Source organism: Musa acuminata, chromosome BXJ2-4 (assembly GCF_036884655.1).
Source record: "Musa acuminata AAA Group cultivar baxijiao chromosome BXJ2-4, Cavendish_Baxijiao_AAA, whole genome shotgun sequence".
NCBI lineage: Eukaryota > Viridiplantae > Streptophyta > Magnoliopsida > Zingiberales > Musaceae > Musa > Musa acuminata.
The window spans coordinates 5797397-5815127 of NC_088341.1; the positions used below are offsets into that span (position 1 = coordinate 5797397).

The 17731-nt window shown below is 43.3% G+C and overlaps 2 protein-coding genes across 4 annotated transcripts; both read left to right on the forward strand.

Annotated features, from left to right (window-relative positions):
• Nucleotides 1-2403: 2403 nt before the first annotated feature.
• Nucleotides 2404-4156, forward strand: LOC135608950 (monoterpene synthase 7, chloroplastic-like). Its single transcript, XM_065102028.1, has 3 exons — nucleotides 2404-2677; nucleotides 2751-3021; nucleotides 3263-4156. The coding sequence occupies exons 1-3, from the start codon at nucleotides 2477-2479 to the stop codon at nucleotides 3805-3807; spliced, it is 1017 nt and encodes a 338-aa protein (XP_064958100.1). The 5' UTR covers nucleotides 2404-2476; the 3' UTR covers nucleotides 3808-4156.
• A 10001-nt stretch (nucleotides 4157-14157) lies between these two features.
• Nucleotides 14158-16109, forward strand: LOC135609676 (monoterpene synthase 8, chloroplastic-like). Of its 3 annotated transcripts, XM_065103181.1 has the most exons (5): nucleotides 14158-14521; nucleotides 14595-14865; nucleotides 15111-15486; nucleotides 15583-15800; nucleotides 15890-16109. In XM_065103181.1, the coding sequence occupies exons 2-4, from the start codon at nucleotides 14619-14621 to the stop codon at nucleotides 15680-15682; spliced, it is 723 nt and encodes a 240-aa protein (XP_064959253.1). In that variant the 5' UTR covers nucleotides 14158-14521; nucleotides 14595-14618; the 3' UTR covers nucleotides 15683-15800; nucleotides 15890-16109. The 3 variants fall into 3 exon arrangements, with proteins under 3 accessions (XP_064959253.1, XP_064959251.1, XP_064959252.1); XM_065103179.1 differs by having other exon boundaries at nucleotides 15111-15800; XM_065103180.1 differs by having other exon boundaries at nucleotides 15111-16109.
• Nucleotides 16110-17731: the final 1622 nt, after the last annotated feature.

Sequence of the window (17731 nt, forward strand, 5' to 3'; positions counted from 1 at the left end):
CTTAATGGAGTACTGGTCCAAACCTAGGAGTCGTTATCGAGGTGTCAAGAGAGGTGGCCTGCTAGGATGTGCTGGACAAGAAAGGGGTGGAAGAAGGACACAAGAGCTCTTAAGTTCTAATGAGAATTTGTTATAAGATCATAAACAACACAAAAATTACTCATTTCATTCACCCCCACAAAAGTGGGTTATTGGTTAAGAGTATTATCAAAAGCCAAGGTCATTCTAGATTTGGGTGTTGTTGCCATTGCTAATGAGTTTTTGGAAACCATAATTGATATTGACGGTGAGCTCAAGAATAGAATTATAGGCTATAGAGGTTCGTTTAAGTTTTGGAAAGGTCCAAGGGTGGAGATTGTCATTTTGGCCAGAAAAACTTTAACCCACTGGGTGTGTGAAAATTAAGGATTGATGTGATTTGCTTAGAACAAATAAATTTTTTGACAGTAATAAGATCCAAAAATTTAAGACCGTCTTGATCTTTATGTAAAATTATGATATCCCATGCTGTCAATTTGACATGAGATTAAATCAAGTTATCATGAAAGCAAAATAATAGCAACCCGATGAAGTTTCGTTCACATCCAAACTTACCTTCCCATAAGCTACAGCTTCAGAGTGCACAAGCACACACTGTTATCATAATTATTAATTTGAATAAAATAAAGTACAATAGCACGGGCCTCACATATTGGTGATCATACAAGTGGACTTTTTTTTATCATTTTATGAATGCGAGATTAATAATAGATTATAGTACAATAGCGTAAGCTTCACATGTTGGTGATCGTACAGGTGGACTCTCTTTATCTTTTATCCTTCAATATTGTCAGATTTGATCCTTAAACTAATAATTTTGTAACATTTTCTGATGTCATGTATAGTGTGATGTTGGTTGGTCTTTACTTTCTAAAGGTCAATTGGTTATAGGATGGAGAGATTCACTTGATTATATCAATTTTTTTCGTGAGATTTTATCACAAAACTGACTATAAATTTAAAATCTTTATGTATACCTATAAGTTATTATGGTGAAATATAAAATGACTTGTGGTATCCGTAGATTCGCTAATTTGGCTAATACGAGACTCCAAGACAAATGCCATGTTAATTCGTACGGTCTGACGGATTGCAGTTGGTAGTACATCATGTGGTATCCGATAGACATAGCCACAATTCTCAATTCGGCCAATGTGATACTCGAGAGAAATGCGATGCTAATTGGTATGACCTGATGGATGAGAGTTGGTAGTGCGTCATGTTGTCTGCAATAAATATAGATGTTCATGTTTAGATTGCGACATGCAATGTCCACTTTGTGGTGGGAAACAAAAGCTTTCGACATGTACGATATAACTGTGTGAAGTGGGACACTACTAACGTGGCATAAACGTGCCCCAACGGATTCCGTCAAATTGGTCCCCAAACAATATAAATTAAATTTAGTTGTAAAATATAAATTCAGTTGTATCTAACTGAACCAAATTGTTGTCACTTATTAATCCGAACGTGAGAGTTGCGGCTGAATTCTTATCACTTACAATCGCACTAATAAAGATTACAAATATATTTTTTATTCAACTTCGGTTGATTCCTCTGAAGCTTATTTGGACTCGAGCCTGACACAGGCCAAGTTGATCAATTCAACTCCACGACTGAACTACTTTGAGTGACATCACTAGCCGCACTCGTAAATGGCCGGTGTTAACGATCAGAGGAAAGGAGCAGATAGAAACAAAATTGAAGAAAGCTGGGCATTTATACGACATGCCCACTCATCTAGCATCGTATTGGACATAATTGTTGCTCTAGTTATATATAAAGGCATTCTTCTCTTTTCTTTGATATTTGAGTTGTTTTGTTGCTTCTTTATCCATTTGTGTTTTTTCCTCCATACTAAGTTTATAAAACCATCTTGTACAAGCTTCCACACATCAAGAGTGCCTAGAAGTGCCTTAATTTGTATGCACCATAAATTAAAGTTTTCCTTCATCAATAAGGAAATTTATGTTGAAAATGCACTCTAGGAAGTCATGAGTTAACTTGGCTCTCCGATATCAATTGAAGAAAGAAGTGGAGAGATTAAAACAAGTTAATTTGGATGAGGAAAGAAGGGTTTCTTGATGTATTTACTAAAACTTATACAACTCAATTGTTTTCACAACACGAATACTCGAAGGGATACAAATCATGACTTTATATAACCCAAGAAAAACTCTTTAACACAAATTAATTTCGAAATCCAAATTAAATTCTTTTTATCGTTTTAATACCATTTTCTAATTTAATTTATAAACGTGGTGCGGAAGTGAACAAGTTGAACACGCTGACAGCAGATATACATTTGCATGGAACACGAGGATGTGCAACTTGTGTGGATATAAATGAAGCCGTCCGTAATAAACCCATCGCAACACTGCCATTACAAAGCCCATAAGATTCTCCATCTTCTGCTCAGTGTTGTCCACCGAGCCAAATGGCTTTCTGCGCTTCTGCTCCGTCCTTCTGCAGTCTCATCGGTGCCCATCGGTGGACGTCGCCGTCCAAGGCTTCACCACGTCCATGCTTCCGACCACATATCCGGTGTGCTGCGCAGACTCCTCCTCGGCGATCGGCTAATTACCAGCCAAGCTCGTGGAGTGACGAATACATCCAATCGCTAAGAAATGACACCAAGGTCGGTATGCATGCAATCTGTAAGCTTGAGTTTTATCTATAGTTCGCACTGGTTGCTGACTAGCTTTCATTAGGTGGAGGAGGATAACGCAAGAAGGATGGGAAAACTGACGGAGGAAGTGAAACAACTGATCTACATGAAGAAGGGAATGGAGGAGCAGCTTCAACTGATCGATCACCTGCAGCTGCTTGGGGTGGCGTATCACTTTAAGGAGGATATTAAGGATGCTTTCGGGACTATATACGGTTCCGTGGAAAAGGTGAACATGTTGCTGAAGGATAATCTTCATGCCACGTCTCTTATGTTCAGGCTTCTAAGAGAACATGGGTTTGATGTTTCTGAAGGTGATTAAGCTGTATATCCTGCTTTACTCCTTTCTTGGCGACTGATACAGCATTGTCGCTGATGTACCTCATATATTGCTAGAACAATTACTTCCATAAAACTGAGACAACTAGAAATATGTCCAATTAGTCATAAATTATGCCACGTTAATAGCCTAACATACTATTGGAATTTTGTGTTTATTCTGTTCTATCATGGTGTCACAATCTAACTTGCACAAATTATGTGGATGGACTGAAGGTGTATTCTACCGATTTATGGATGAGAAGGGAAACTTGAAAGCCAGCCTTCGCCACCAGACTGAAGGATTGGTGAGCTTGTACGAGGCTTCCCATCTTGCAAAGGAAGGAGAGCAAGTGCTGGAAGAAGCTAAGAACTTCACAACTAAACAGCTCAAGAGCCTCATGGAGGGATCACTTGAGCCTCATCTCAGGGAGCACGTAGCCCATGCCTTGGAGCTTCCATTGAACTGGAGGATGCCGAGGTTACAGACCAGGTGGTTTATAGAAGCATGCCAAAGGGAAGCTAACATACACCCTGTCCTACTTGAATTGGCTAAGTTGGACTTCAACAGAGTTCAGAGCATACAGCAGAGGGAACTCAGAGAAGTGTCGAGGTATTTTGAGCTTGCTCCTCGTGCAAACTTCAGCACAAACTTCTGGCTGTCGATCAGATGGTGGAGCAATCTTGGCCTGGCGCAGAGGCTTCCATTTGTTGGGCTGATGGCCCATATTCAGCCCATGTGGGCTTTATCAGTCCACAGCCCACACCCTCTCTTAACCTAACCCTAATTAAGATTAGGGGGGTGTGGTGGCTGCGTTTTAGAGGCAGATTAAGGCTATAAAAAGGCAGCAACGAGGCAGATCTTTGAGGCCACGGGATTCCAAAGAGAAGAAGGAGATCAAGGCAGAAAAGGAAGAGAAAGAAAGGGAAGAAGACAAGGACAACGCAGAGAGACTGTTCACAATCATCTAGCAGTGTTCTCATCTCAGGTTAGATCAAATCTACAGTAGACTCTTGCTGTGATTACTTGGGGAGGTTTTAGATATTGTGGGCAGTGACGTGATCCTTGTATCCCAGTTATTCTCTTGTGGTTGTTGCTAGGGTTTTGGGCAAGAGATTGAGATTTGTATATTCATTATTCTCATAGTGGAATATCTCTAGTTTGCCCTGTGGTTTTTACCCTTCACATTGAAGGGGTTTTCCACGTATATCTTGGTGTTCTGTTTGATTGTGTTTCCATTTTATTCCGCTGCGTATTTTGGTCTTCTAGTATTTGTTCCTATACAAAGGTTATTCCTCTTTTTATCCCCATCAACTGGTATCAGAGCGGGGTTTTGGTGATTTAATTTTTGTATTTGAACATGGAGGCCAGTAATATTTCTCGCATGATTAGTTTAAATGGAAATAATTGGATGATATGGAAACCAAGAATGGAAGATCTCTTGTATTGCAAAGATTTGTATGGACCTTTGCAGGGGGATAGTGCAAAACCTACAACTATGACAGATGATGAGTGGAAGAGGTTAGATCGAAAAACAATTGGGTTTATTAGACAGTGGCTTGATGATAGTGTCTTTCACCATGTTTCTACTGAAATTTCTGCATATTCTCTTTGGAAAAAATTGGAAAGTCTCTATGAGAGAAAAACAGCTGGCAACAAAGCTTTTTTGATCAGAAAACTTGTGAACCTAAAATATAGAGAAGGTGCTTCTATTGCTGAGCATTTGAATGAAATGCAGAGTATTACTAACCAGTTATCCTCTATGAAAATGTCTCTTGATGATGAGTTGCAGGCATTGTTACTTCTCAGTTCATTACCAGAAAGTTGGGAGACACTGGTGGTTTCCCTCAGTAATTCTGCGCCAGATGGTATTGTCACTATGAGTTAAGTAACAAGCAGTTTGTTGAATGAGGAGTTGAGAAGAAAGAGTTCAGCAACATCTCAGAATGATTCACAGTCACTTATCTCAGAGAACAGAGGAAGGTCAAAGTTCAGAAGCAGTTCACGTATGGGTAGGAGCAAGTCAAGATCAAGAAAAGATATTGTTTGCTATAACTGTGGTGAGAAAGGACATTACAAGAACCAATGTAAGCAACCTAAGAAGAACAAGAAAAAGGGAAAAGAAGTGGAGTCTACAGAATCAAAGGATAATACTACAGCTATAGTGCAGGGTGGTGATTATTTGATTTTGTCTCCTTCTGATGATATTTTTTCTTGTGTGTGTCAGGATCTTGAGTGGGTGATTGACACAGGTGCTTCTTATCATGCTACACCTCGGAGGGAGTTTTTTGCTACATACAGGTCTGGAAACTTTGGTGTTGTCAAGATGGGCAACTATGGCACAGCAGACATCATTGGCATGGGTGATATCCATTTAAAGACCAACCTTGGCTGCAAGTTGGTACTTAAGGATGTGAGACATGTGGTTGACTTGAGGCTGAATTTAATTTCAGTTGGAAGACTAGATGATGAAGACTATGAAAGCAGATTTCACAGAGGGCAATGGAAACTCAGTAAGGGTTCTCTTGTTATAGCTAATGGAAAGAAATGTCATACTTTGTACAGGTTGCAGGCTAAAGCTTATGGTGAGCAGTTAAATGCTACAGAGAAAGACTTCAGTATGGAGTTGTGGCATAGGCGATTGGGACACATGAGCGAGAAGGGGCTGCAAGCTCTTTCCAAGAGAGAGGTATTACCAGATCTCAGAGGTATACATCTGAACCCTTGTATTGATTGTTTAGCTGGTAAACAACATAGAGTTTCATTTGCTAATGCTGCTTTGTCTAGAAAAATGCATGCCTTAGACCGTGTTTATACAGATGTATGTGGTCCTTTGAGGACAAAAACTCTTGGTGGATCTGTTGATGTTCTTGGTATAAGTGGTGTACTTTATTTTGTCACTTTTATAGATGATTTTTCTAGGAAAGTTTGGGCCTATGCTTTGAAGACCAAAGATCAGGTTATTAATGTCTTTAAAGAGTTTCATGCCAGGGTTGAAAGGGAGACAAAAAGGAAATTGAAATGCATAAGATCAGATAATGGTGGTGAGTATACAGGATTGTTTAATGACTATTGCAGGTCACATGGAATCCAACATGAGATGACAGTTCCTGGTACACCTCAGCATAATGCAATTGCAGAGAGGATGAACCGCACCATCATGGAAAAGATTATATGTATGCTTTCATAGGCCAAGCTACCCAAAAGGTTTTGGGATGAGGCTTTGAGGACTGCAGTTGATGTGATCAACTTATCACCATGTACAGCCCTAGATGGTGATGTTGCAGAGCATGTATGGTCAGGGAAAGATGTTTCCTACAGGCATTTGAAAGTGTTTGGTTGTCGTGCATTTGCACATGTTCCAGATAATGAGAGGTCCAAGCTGGATGGTAAGTCTAAAGAATGTATTTTTCTTGGTTACTCACATGATCAGTTTGGTTACAGGCTTTGGGATCCAGAAAAGCAGAAGGTGTTCAGGAGCAGAGATGTGATCTTCTTTGAGGATCAAACCTTTGAGGATTTGAAGAAGAAGGCACCAGCCAAGACTTCTGCAGAAGGATTAGCAGATTGTGACCCAGTTACTCCTCCAGTATATCAGGGTGATGGGGGAGATATGCAGGAAGATGGTGTAGAACCTGATATTGATCTACCTGTAGGACATGTTGAGCAAGAAGAAGTAGGAGAGCAAGTTCCCGTAGAACCTCAGTTGAGAAGATCTTCTAGACAACGTCAACCTTCCAGAAGATACTCTACAGATGAGTATGTGATGCTTACTAATGCAGGTGAACCAGAGAGTTACCAGGAAGCAGTTGAGAGTGAGCAGAAAGAGAAGTGGTTAGTTGCTATGCAGGAAGAGATGGATGCTCTTCAGAAGAACCACACTTATGATTTGGTGCTGCTACCAAATGGAATGAAGGCCTTGAAGAACAAGTGGGTTTTTAGGTTGAAGACTCAAGAATATTGTTCTCAACCAAAGTACAAAGCTAGATTGGTTGTGAAAGGCTTTGGTCAAAAGAAAGGTATTGACTTTGAAGAGATATTTTCTCCTATTGTTAAAATGTCTTCTATTCGTGTTGCTCTTGGTATTGCTGCTAGCCAGGACTTGGAGGTTGAGCAGTTAGATGTGAAGACAGCTTTCCTTCATGGTGATTTGGAGGAGGAAATTTATATGGAGCAACCAGAAGGCTTCAAAGTCAAAGGTAAAGATAATTTTGTCTGCAAGTTGAAGAAGAGCTTGTATGGGCTAAAGCAAGCTCCAAGACAGTGGTACAGAAAGTTTGATTCATTTATGACAGAAAATGGATACAAAAGAACGGCTTCAGATCATTGTGTGTACATCAAATGGTTTGGTGAGGATTTTATTATTCTCTTACTTTATGTTGATGACATGCTTATTCTTGGGAAAGATATGTCTAAAATTGACAGGTTGAAGAAGGAAATGAGTGAGTCTTTTGCAATGAAGGACATGGGGCCAGCAAAGCAAATACTAGGCATGCAGATTTCTCGTGACAGGAAAAACAAGAAGATTTGGTTGTCACAGGAGAAATACATCGAGAAGGTATTGGAAAGATTCAGTATGAGCAATGCTAAGCCAGTTGGTTCTCCTCTTGCAGGTCACTTCAAGTTGTGCTCAGAACAGAGTCCGTCAAGTGATGAGGAGAAGGAGAAAATGCAAAAGGTTCCTTATGCTTCAGCAGTTGGAAGTTTAATGTATGCAATGGTATGTACGAGGCCAGACATCGCATATGTAGTGGGTGTTACTAGCAGATTTCTTGCAAATCCAGGCAAAGAGCACTGGGCAGCAGTGAAGTGGATTTTTAGATATCTCAAAGGGAGCTCTAAGGTTTGTTTAAGCTTTGGAGGTGGACCACCTGTGTTGACAGGTTACACAGATGCAGATATGGCCAGAGATATAGATACGAGGAAGTCTACTTCAGGTTATGTACTTACTTTTGCAGGGGGAGCTGTGTCATGGCAATCCAGGTTACAAAGGTGTATTGCTCTCTCCACCACAGAAGCAGAATATATTGCTGCTACAGAGGTATGCAAAGAAATGTTATGGATGAAAGAATTCTTACAAGAATTGGGGCTGAAATAGGAAAATTATGTGGTGCATTGTGACAGCCAGAGTGCCATCCATTTGTGTAAGAACCCAATGTTTCATTCCAAGTCAAAGCATATAGATGTCAGATACCACTGGATTCGAAATGTATTTGAAGAGAAGCAGTTGCAGCTTCAGAAAATTCATACAGATGACAACGGAGCAGACATGTTGACGAAGACCTTACCAAAAGAAAGACAGGAGATATGCCGACAGTTGGTCGGCATGGCTTCACATTGAGGAGTCATGGGACAGCCTCCCTTATGGGCTGAAGGGGGAGGTTGTTGGGCTGATGGCCCATATTCAGCCCATGTGGGCTTTATCAGCCCACAGCCCACACCCTCTCTTAACCTAACCCTAATTAAGATTAGGGGGGTGTGGTGGCTGCGTTTTAGAGGCAGATTAAGGCTATAAAAAGGCAGCAACGAGGCAGATCTTTGAGGCCACGGGATTCCAAAGAGAAGAAGGAGATCAAGGCAGAAAAGGAAGAGAAAGAAAGGGAAGAAGACAAGGACAACGCAGAGAGACTGTTCACAATCATCTAGTAGTGTTCTCATCTCAGGTTAGATCAAATCTACAGTAGACTCTTGCTGTGATTACTTGGGGAGGTTTTAGATATTGTGGGCAGTGACGTGATCCTTGTATCCCAGTTATTCTCTTGTGGTTGTTGCTAGGGTTTTGGGCAAGAGATTGAGATTTGTATATTCATTATTCTCATAGTGGATTATCTCTAGTTTGCCCCGTGGTTTTTACCCTTCACATTGAAGGGGTTTTCCACGTATATCTTGGTGTTCTGTTTGATTGTGTTTCCATTTTATTCCGCTGCGTATTTTGGTCTTCTAGTATTTGTTCCTATACAAAGGTTATTCCTCTTTTTATCCCCATCACCATTTTCGAGCAATCTTGGCCTGGAGAAGGGTTACATGAGAACCGTTTATCGGGGTTAGATGTCATGGATTAAAATAAACCATATTCAAGGTCTCAATTAATAGCATGAAAGAGGCGATATGCCCAAATCTATCCAGTGTCACATGCATGAGAGCGGTTTATCGGAGTACGCAGCTCGTGACCATATCAGGCAATTGATTAGAGAGAATCGGAGAGCAATAAACGGAGATCGAAGTTTCACTTCTGGTTTCGAGGAAAACCTGAAAATGATGGCCATCAATATCCCTCGAATGGCCCAATGCATGTACCACTACGGAGATGGACATGGGAAATCCGATCAAGTGATTGAGGATCACATCAGGTCTTTAATAATTGAACCTATACTTTTGTAACAATGGAATTAAGGATAATATTGTGAAGCTATAAGTCTCCTCGTGATTTGTCCAAGCCTTTGATTAAAATTCTTTAGGTGTGATCGCTCTTTTTATTCGGTAAAAGGTATTGATGGTTTAATTCTAGTTTGTTTGCTGTGAAAATTGATCTATATCATCGCTTAAAAAGTAGAAAATCTTTCTTTATGAAACATTAAAGGAAAAAAAGCCTATAGTATATTTTATTTTATGCTACTCATTGAGATTGGATTTTTAATTTTTCTCAGATTTTTATTCTTAATCTAATTAAGAATAAAATATTATTGGGTAAATTCTTTGAAAAAGCTTGTAAGTTACAGAATTGCTCATAGAACCGCTCTAACTGCCTAAAAAGATGATTTTGCCCTCGATATGTTGAAAAATTCCTGCCATAACCTAGCCGCCCCTCCGCTTGTGCCAGGCCTGGCCGCACCTCTGCCTCACCGGCGGCCCCACTCCGCCTCGTGCATGGTCGCCCCAATTGCCCTCCGACCCTCAACGTCGTCGTTAGTCACGAGGGCGAGTCGCCCCTACTTCCTTGCCCGTGGCTAACGGCGCCGAGGGGGCACGAGGAGAGCGCGTCGGCAAGGAAGGGGCACGAGGAGGGGTTGTGAGGCCACATCGGCGAGGAGGCTACATGGCCCCTGTCGGACCCCCCACCCTCACTGTTGTCGTTGGCCATGGAGATGCCGCACAGTGCCGCCTACTCCCATGCGGCGAGAGCCGCCGCTCGTCGCGGAGGTGCCGCGCAGCGTCGCCTGCGCCTCTGCTCACGCGAGGGCGGCGAGGACCGCTTTGTAGTTGGTCCTTTGGGGTGCGACGGGGAACCACCTGTGGACTCCTCCGTCGGTGCATCAGAAGACTCAGGACTCGTTCAGTAAACGCATTCCACCTTTGGACTCTGCCGTCGGTGCGTCATCACGCTACTTCGTTCAATAAACGCGTTGGTAGTCACTCCATCACGCTACTTCGTCTAAGCTCGGTGCCAAATGACTGCTGCACGCTGTCCCACACTGGCTCTGCATATTATTGTGGGTGGAAACAAAGTCTGCAAAGACGCTGCCAAACGCGCTCAGAGTGGACGAACTACTGGATCACGTATCATTATGATTCTGTGATGACTGCAAAATCTAGTCATCTATAGCACATGATCATGATGAGGAGGCGTAACTCTCTCTCTCTCTCCCTCCAACTATTTCTTATATCTCCGTGCGTGTCCGCCGGGAAAGAGGCGGGAAGTAGTTGTAGCATCATGACATCTTTTTCGTGGAAAGATAAGAACGAGGGCAAGGTGTCGCCCTGACCCATCACCAACCTGTAAGTGTGCTATCGACGCATGACCTACCTACACATTTATTTAGCGAATCAGATGACTCTGACGGTACTGCTAGCCAGGAAGCCCCCATCAGCTCACTTAATTCATAGTGTTTTTGAGGTAGAAGACAAGTTGGCCAACAGTTGGATCCGAATTGCGTTTGATGCAACAACCATGTTGCAGTGGACCATGATGCTTGATGGTAGAGGTTGGTCTGAACCGGACGTTGTAACCCAGTCTCAGTCTTGGCTGCCAATGGGATATATGTATTATGTTCACATGACATGACACTGATTACATACCTTCGGGTTTAATGCTCCTTATCACGGGAATCGGTTTAATGTCACCCGGCATCACGCACTTAGAGATCAATGGACCATGCCGCTTGATTCTTAGGACAAAGGTCCATCGAGTGAACCTCTTGGTTTAGGCCAGTAAAGAGATCACACAGTTTCTCCTCTCTGCATCGATTGTTTTTGTGCAGGACGAGTTTGAAAGAGGTTATGTGCCCAAATCTATCCAGTGTTGCATGCATGAGAGCAGTTTATCGGAGAACGTGGCTTGTGAGCATATCATGCAATTGATTAGAGGGAATTGGATAAAAATAAACGGAGATCGAAGTTTCACTTCTCGTTTTGAGGAAAACCTAAAAATGATGATAATTAATGTCCCTCGAATGGCCCAATACATGTGCCAATACAAAGATGGACATGGGAAACTCAATCAAGTGATTGAGGAACGCATAAGGTCTTTGATGATTGAACCTAAACTTTTGTAACAATGGAATTAAGGATAATATCGTGAAGCTATAAGTCTTCTCGTGATTTGTCCAAGCCTTTGATTGAGTTTCTTTAGATGTGATCGTTCTTTTTATTCTGTATAAGGTATTGATGGTGTAATTCTAGTTTATCTATGTCATCGCTTTGGAACTTGAAAAACTTTCTTTACGAAACATTAAAGACAAAAAAAGGCTTATTAAAAGTGTGGAACATTATTAGAAACGGAGATTATAATGAAAAGCCTGAATATGGTTTATTTGGGCACATCACCTAAATATGGATTAAAATAAACCATATTCTATGCTACTATAAATCCGAATATGATTTGGGCACATCGCCTAAATATGCTTTTCATTCTATGCTACTATAAATCCGAATCGCCTAAATACAGTTTATTTTATGCTACTAATTGAGATTAGATTTTTAATTTCTTTCAAACTTTATTATTGACGGTCATATGAAAAGGCTGACTTAATGGATCAGCTGACTATAATCACGTGGCATGATCTAATTAAGAATAAAATAATATATTATTGGGTGAATTCTTCAAAAAAGCTTGTAAGTTACAGAATTGCTCATAGAACTGCTCTAACTGCCTAAAAAGATGATTTTGCCCTCGATATTTTGAAAAAATTCCTGCCATAACTTAGCCGCCCCTCCGCCTGTGCCAGGCCTAGCCGCACCTCTACGTCACCGGCGGCCCCCCTCCGCCTCGTGCATGGTCGCCCTAATTGCTCCCCGACCCTCACCGTCGTCATTAGTCAGGAGGGCGAGTCGCCCCTGCTTCCTTGCCCGTGGCTAACGACGACGAGGGGGCACGAGGAGGGGGTGTGAGACCACATCGGCGAGGAGGCTACATGGCCCCTGTCGGACCCCCCACCCTCACTGTTGTCGTTAGCCATGGAGGTGCCGCACAGTGCCGCCTACTCCCATGCTCGCACGAGGGCGGTCGGGACCGCTTTGTAGCTGGTCCTTCGGGGCGCGACGGCGGCCCACCTTTGGACTCCTCCGTCAGTGCAGAAGCCTCAGGACTCCTTTAGTAAACGCGTTCCACCTTTGGACTCTGCCGTCAGTGCGTCATCACACTACTTCGTTCAATAAACGCGTTGGTAGTCACTCCATCACGCTACTTCGTCTAAGCTCGGTGCCAAATGACTCCTGCACGCTGTCCCACACTAGCTCTGCATAGTATTGTGGGTGGAAACAAAGTCTGCAAAGACGCTGCCAAATGCGCTCAGAGTGGACGAACTACTGGATCACGTATCATTATGATTCTGTCATGACTACAAAATCTAGTCATCTATAGCACATGATCATAATGAGGAGGCGTTACTCTCTCTCTCTCTCTCTCTCTCTCTCCAATTATTTCTTACATCTCCGTGCGTGTCCGCCGGGAAAGAGGCGGGAAGTCGTTGTAGCATCATATCAACTTTATCGTGGAAAGATAAGAACGAGGACAAGGTGTCGCCCAGACGCACCACCAACCTTAAAGGCTGCTATCAACGCATGAGGCTGCTATCAACGCACGAGAACCTCGTTATTGAATCTTGTTTTCACCGCCTCTGGCACTATCAATCCAACGCCAACACCGCCATTACAAAGCCCAACAGATTCTCCGATCTTCTACTGAGTGTTGTCCACCGAGCCAACGGATTCCGACAAATTGGTCCCCAAACAATATAAATTAAATTTAGTTGTAAAATAATTTATTTTGTTATATTCAATTGTAGAAGCAACATCATCATCATCTTCTTAGTCATTTTCACATGAGTGATTAAAGTCATGTTCTTATCATGAATATATAATATGTTATTTCAATATCATGTCCTTTTTCAAGCAATTGACCTAAGCTTAAAATATTATTTTTTATATCAATAATATAATAAACATATAAATGCATACTTGCATTTCATTGCTAAGCTCAAGAAAAACATTATCTTTGTCTCTTACCAATCTTTGTGATCAATTATCAAATATGCCACGTTGTCCATTTGACATGAGATTAAATCGAGATAAAATAATAGTAACTCAAGTTTCGTTCATAATTATTAATTTTAAAATCATGAAGTACAATAGCACAGGCTTCACATATTGATGATCATACAAGTGGCCTCTCCTTATCATTTTATGAATGCGAGATTAATAATAGATTGTAGTACAATAGCGTAAGCTTCACATGTTGGTGATCATACAGGTGGACTTTCTTTATCTTTTATCCTTTAATATTGCCAGATGTGATACTTCACCTAATGATTCTTGTAACATTTTCTGATGTCATTATAGTGTGATGTTGATTGGTCTTTACTTTCTATAGGTCAATTGGTTATAGGGTGGAGAGATTCACTCATCTGTGTAACAAGTGTTTCAGTTCCTTCAAGATTGACTTGAGTAGTTAACGTACAGCAAATCGGAACGCTAAAGGATCGAGGCCATGGGATTGTCCTAATGGTTTCGAATTTAATCAAATCAACTCCTCGAATTAACTATTTTTTAAAGTGGCTTCTTCCACTATGATGCCAGATATATTTTTGGACACTTGGAATTGCATTTGGTTGGAACACGTTGATGTGGAGCTTTTGTGAATATAAATGAGGCTGTACGTACCTGGCCGCTTAGCATTCTGCTTGTGAATCTCGTTTTAGGGAGGTCGGACGTACGTCGAGAGGCACGAGAACCTCGTTACTGAATCCATCCTGTTTTCACCGCCTCTGGCACTATAAATCCAACGCCAACACCGCCACTACAAAGCCCAACAGATTCTCCGATCTTCTACTGAGTGTTGTCCACCGAGCCAAATGTCTTTCTGCTCTTCTGCTCCGTCCTTCTGCTGCAGCTTGATCCGTGCCTATCCGCGGACTGCCCCCTCGAAGTCTTCACCCCGTCGATGCCTCCGACTGCCAATCCGGTGTTCTGCACAGACTCCTCCTCCTCGGCGATCGGCTGATTACCAGCCGAGCTCGTGGAGTGACGAATACATATAATCGCTCACAACTGACACCAAGGTCGGCGTGCATGCAATATGTAAGGTTGAGTTTTATCTATAGTTCGCATTGGTTGCTGAGTAGCTTTTATCAGGTGGAGGAGGATAACGCAAGAAGGATGGACAAACTGACAGAGGACGTGAAACAGCCGATCTACATGAAGAAGGGAATTGAGGACCCACTTCAACTGATCGATCACCTGCGGCAGCTTGGGGTGGCGTATCACTTTAAGGAGGATATTAAGGATGCTTTATGGACTATATACGGTTCCATGGAAGAGGTGAACATGTTGCTGAAGGATAATCTTCATGCCACGGCTCTTATGTTCAGGCTTCTCAGAGAACATGGGTTTGCTGTTTCTGAAGGTGATTAAGCTACATATCCATCCTGCTTTACTCCTTTCTTGCGACTGATACAACATTGTCGCTGATGTACCTCATATATTGCTAGAACAATTACTCTCATAAAACTGAGACAATTAGAAATATGTCCGGTCAGTCATACAATTATGCCACGTTAATAGCCTAACATACTAATGGAATTTTGTGTTTATTCTGTTCTATCATGGTGTCACAATCTGACATGCACAAATTATGTGGATGGACTGAAGGTGTATTCAACCGATTTATGGATGAGAAGGGCAACTTGAAAGCCAGCTTTCGCCTCCAGACTGAAGGATTGGTGAGCTTGTACGAGGCTTCCCATCTTGCAAAGGAAGGAGAGCACGTGCTGGAAGAAGCTAAAAACTTCACAACTAAACAGCTCAAGAGCCTCATGGAGGGATCACTTGAGCCTCATCTCAGGGAGCACGTAGCCCATGCCTTGGAGCTTCCATTGAACTGGAGGATGCCGAGGTTACAGACCAGGTGGTTTATAGAAGCATGCCAAAGGGAAGCTAACATAAACCCTGTCCTACTTGAATTGGCTAAGTTGGACTTCAACAGAGTTCAGAGCATACAGCAGAGGGAACTCAGAGAAGTGTCGAGGTATTTTGAGCTTGCTTTACTTGAATCATGTCCTGTACATTCTGCCGTCGTTTATGAACCAGCAAACTTCAGCACAAACTTATGGCTATCGATCAGATGGTGGAGCAATCTTGGCCTCGCGCAAAGGCTTTCATTTTCCAGGGACAGGTTGATGGAGAACTATTTCTGGACGGTTGGCTGGGCTTTTGAGCCATAGTTTGCAAGATTCAGGGAGGCGCAGAAAAAAGCGAACTGCCTGATAACAACAATAGATGATGTGTATGATGTTTACGGCACCATCGATGAGCTCGAGTTTTCACGGATGCCGTCGATAGGTAAACAACTCCTCCACGTCATGCATGTAGGAGGTGTTATTTCAACAATCTTTGATTCCTGAAAACATCTACTCTGATGGATGTTACAGATGGGATGTTAATACAATGGACAAATTGCCAGAGTACATGAAGATATGTTTTCTAGCCCTCTTCAACACTACAAATGACACCGCGTACAATGTTATGAAAGAGAAGGGTCTGGATATAATTCCAACCTAAAAAAAGCAGTAAAATATCGATCCCATCCCCCCTTTTGTGTATCGTCAATCATGCAGTTCCACTTTATAAACAGTACTACCCTTTGATTCAGTGGGCAGATGTATGCAAGGTATACATGATGGAAGCAAGGTGGTACCACCAGGGCTACACACCCAATCTTGAAGAGTACTTGGAGAACGCACTATTATCGATATCGGGTCCCTGATATTGACTGTTGCTTATTGCACCAGTGGCGATGTAACTCGAGAGGCCTTGGACGGTTTCCAAAGCCGTCCTGAGATTCCAAAGTCCACGCCCCGTCACGATTGATGCCACATGGCACTGTAGCCAAGTAAGCAAGAGGAATACCCCCATGTGACTAGCATGAGACCACACCAACTGTATCAAGGCGTCGCTCGGTACGTTCCGGAGAGCTCGGGACGGCGTCGAGTGGCGCCGTTCCGCACGTCCCGTCCCGAAAAGCTCAGGACAACGCTGCATGGCGTCGTTCCGTGCGTCCCGGGGTGGCGGCTGCACAAAGATACCACCTCACCTCCCGAGGATCGGTCGCTACGCTCGCGTACAACCGGCCCTCATATAGTGTTATAAAAGCCCCGGGTCGGCATCCGGCCCGAGGGGTGGAGAGAAAGGGAAAAAGGAGATCCAACCTGCTACTGACTTAATCGTCGTAGGGACCAAAGTCGAGAGACACCCGACAAAGGTCTTTTTTGCAGAAAAGCTACCGATCGTAGGCTAGAAGGTGCTAATCAAACTTCCGCTGCCGGCGCTCAAAGTGGTGGTCGATCGATCTCGAAAGCCAGCTCAACTAACCAGTGACTCCCGACATTGCCCCGTGGACCAAGCCGTGCTGACTTATCAGCCACGGTCCATCAATCCATCAACATTTTTTACGCTAGAAGGAGGGCCATGTTGCAAAAACATCTCACGGGAGCCCTCCCCGAGGGAGAACTATCGATCGATCACCCCTCTGCCGGACCCGGAGATCGGTCCCTCCAACGCCAGATCACTACTGGCGCTTGTTCACCCTCAGAGACGGGGGAATCTCGACTTCAACGCCAGATCACTACTGGCGCTTGTTCAACAACCCGGGGTTCTCGCCCCCCGGACTTACCGTAGGACCCTCAAACGTATCGCCCAAGGCGTTCCTCAGCCTGACCAAGCAAGTACAAGCAATGGTGGGGATGATACAGACCCTCGTCCCACTCATCCCCCAGATCATACAGCTGGCGACTACCCCGACCGACCCTACCCGGTAAAGGCCGGCCAGGGAGCAAGTCGGGACAGGAGAAGCTCGAGATAGAACAATGGACCCGAGAGGTTCGCCCGAGTAGAGTGCACCTGCGCCCTGCCAGGTCACACCGCCCTGCCCTGAGCCTGACACCATATCGTCCGACTCGACGGACGACTCGTTTAGAATGCAACTATCCTAGGCCAACCATCGCCTGGACGAGTTCCAGCGAGAGCTTCAGAAATCGCGAAACGAGCCAAATGAGGGTGGCTCGGGCGGATCCCCCTTTGTTCAAGAAATACAAGAAAAGCCTATACCCCTCAATTTCAGGCTACTGGCTTTGGAAATGTATGATGGCGGCTCAGACCCTACGGAGCATGTCGCCACGTTTCGGGCTCAGATGACCCTCTATGGCATTTCCGATGAATTAATGTGTCAGGCATTCCCAACGACCTTCAAGGGACCAGCACGCACATGGTTCAGC

Coding starts and splice junctions, on each gene's coding strand:
- LOC135608950 (XM_065102028.1), top strand. CDS start 2,477: ATGGCTTTCTGCGCTTCTGCTCCGTCCTTCTGCAGTCTCATCGGTGCC. Junction 2,678..2,750: donor CGCTAAGAAATGACACCAAG/GTCGGTATGCAT, acceptor AGCTTTCATTAG/GTGGAGGAGGATAACGCAAG. Junction 3,022..3,262: donor TGGGTTTGATGTTTCTGAAG/GTGATTAAGCTG, acceptor GATGGACTGAAG/GTGTATTCTACCGATTTATG.
- LOC135609676 (XM_065103180.1), top strand. CDS start 14,619: ATGGACAAACTGACAGAGGACGTGAAACAGCCGATCTACATGAAGAAG. Junction 14,866..15,110: donor TGGGTTTGCTGTTTCTGAAG/GTGATTAAGCTA, acceptor GATGGACTGAAG/GTGTATTCAACCGATTTATG.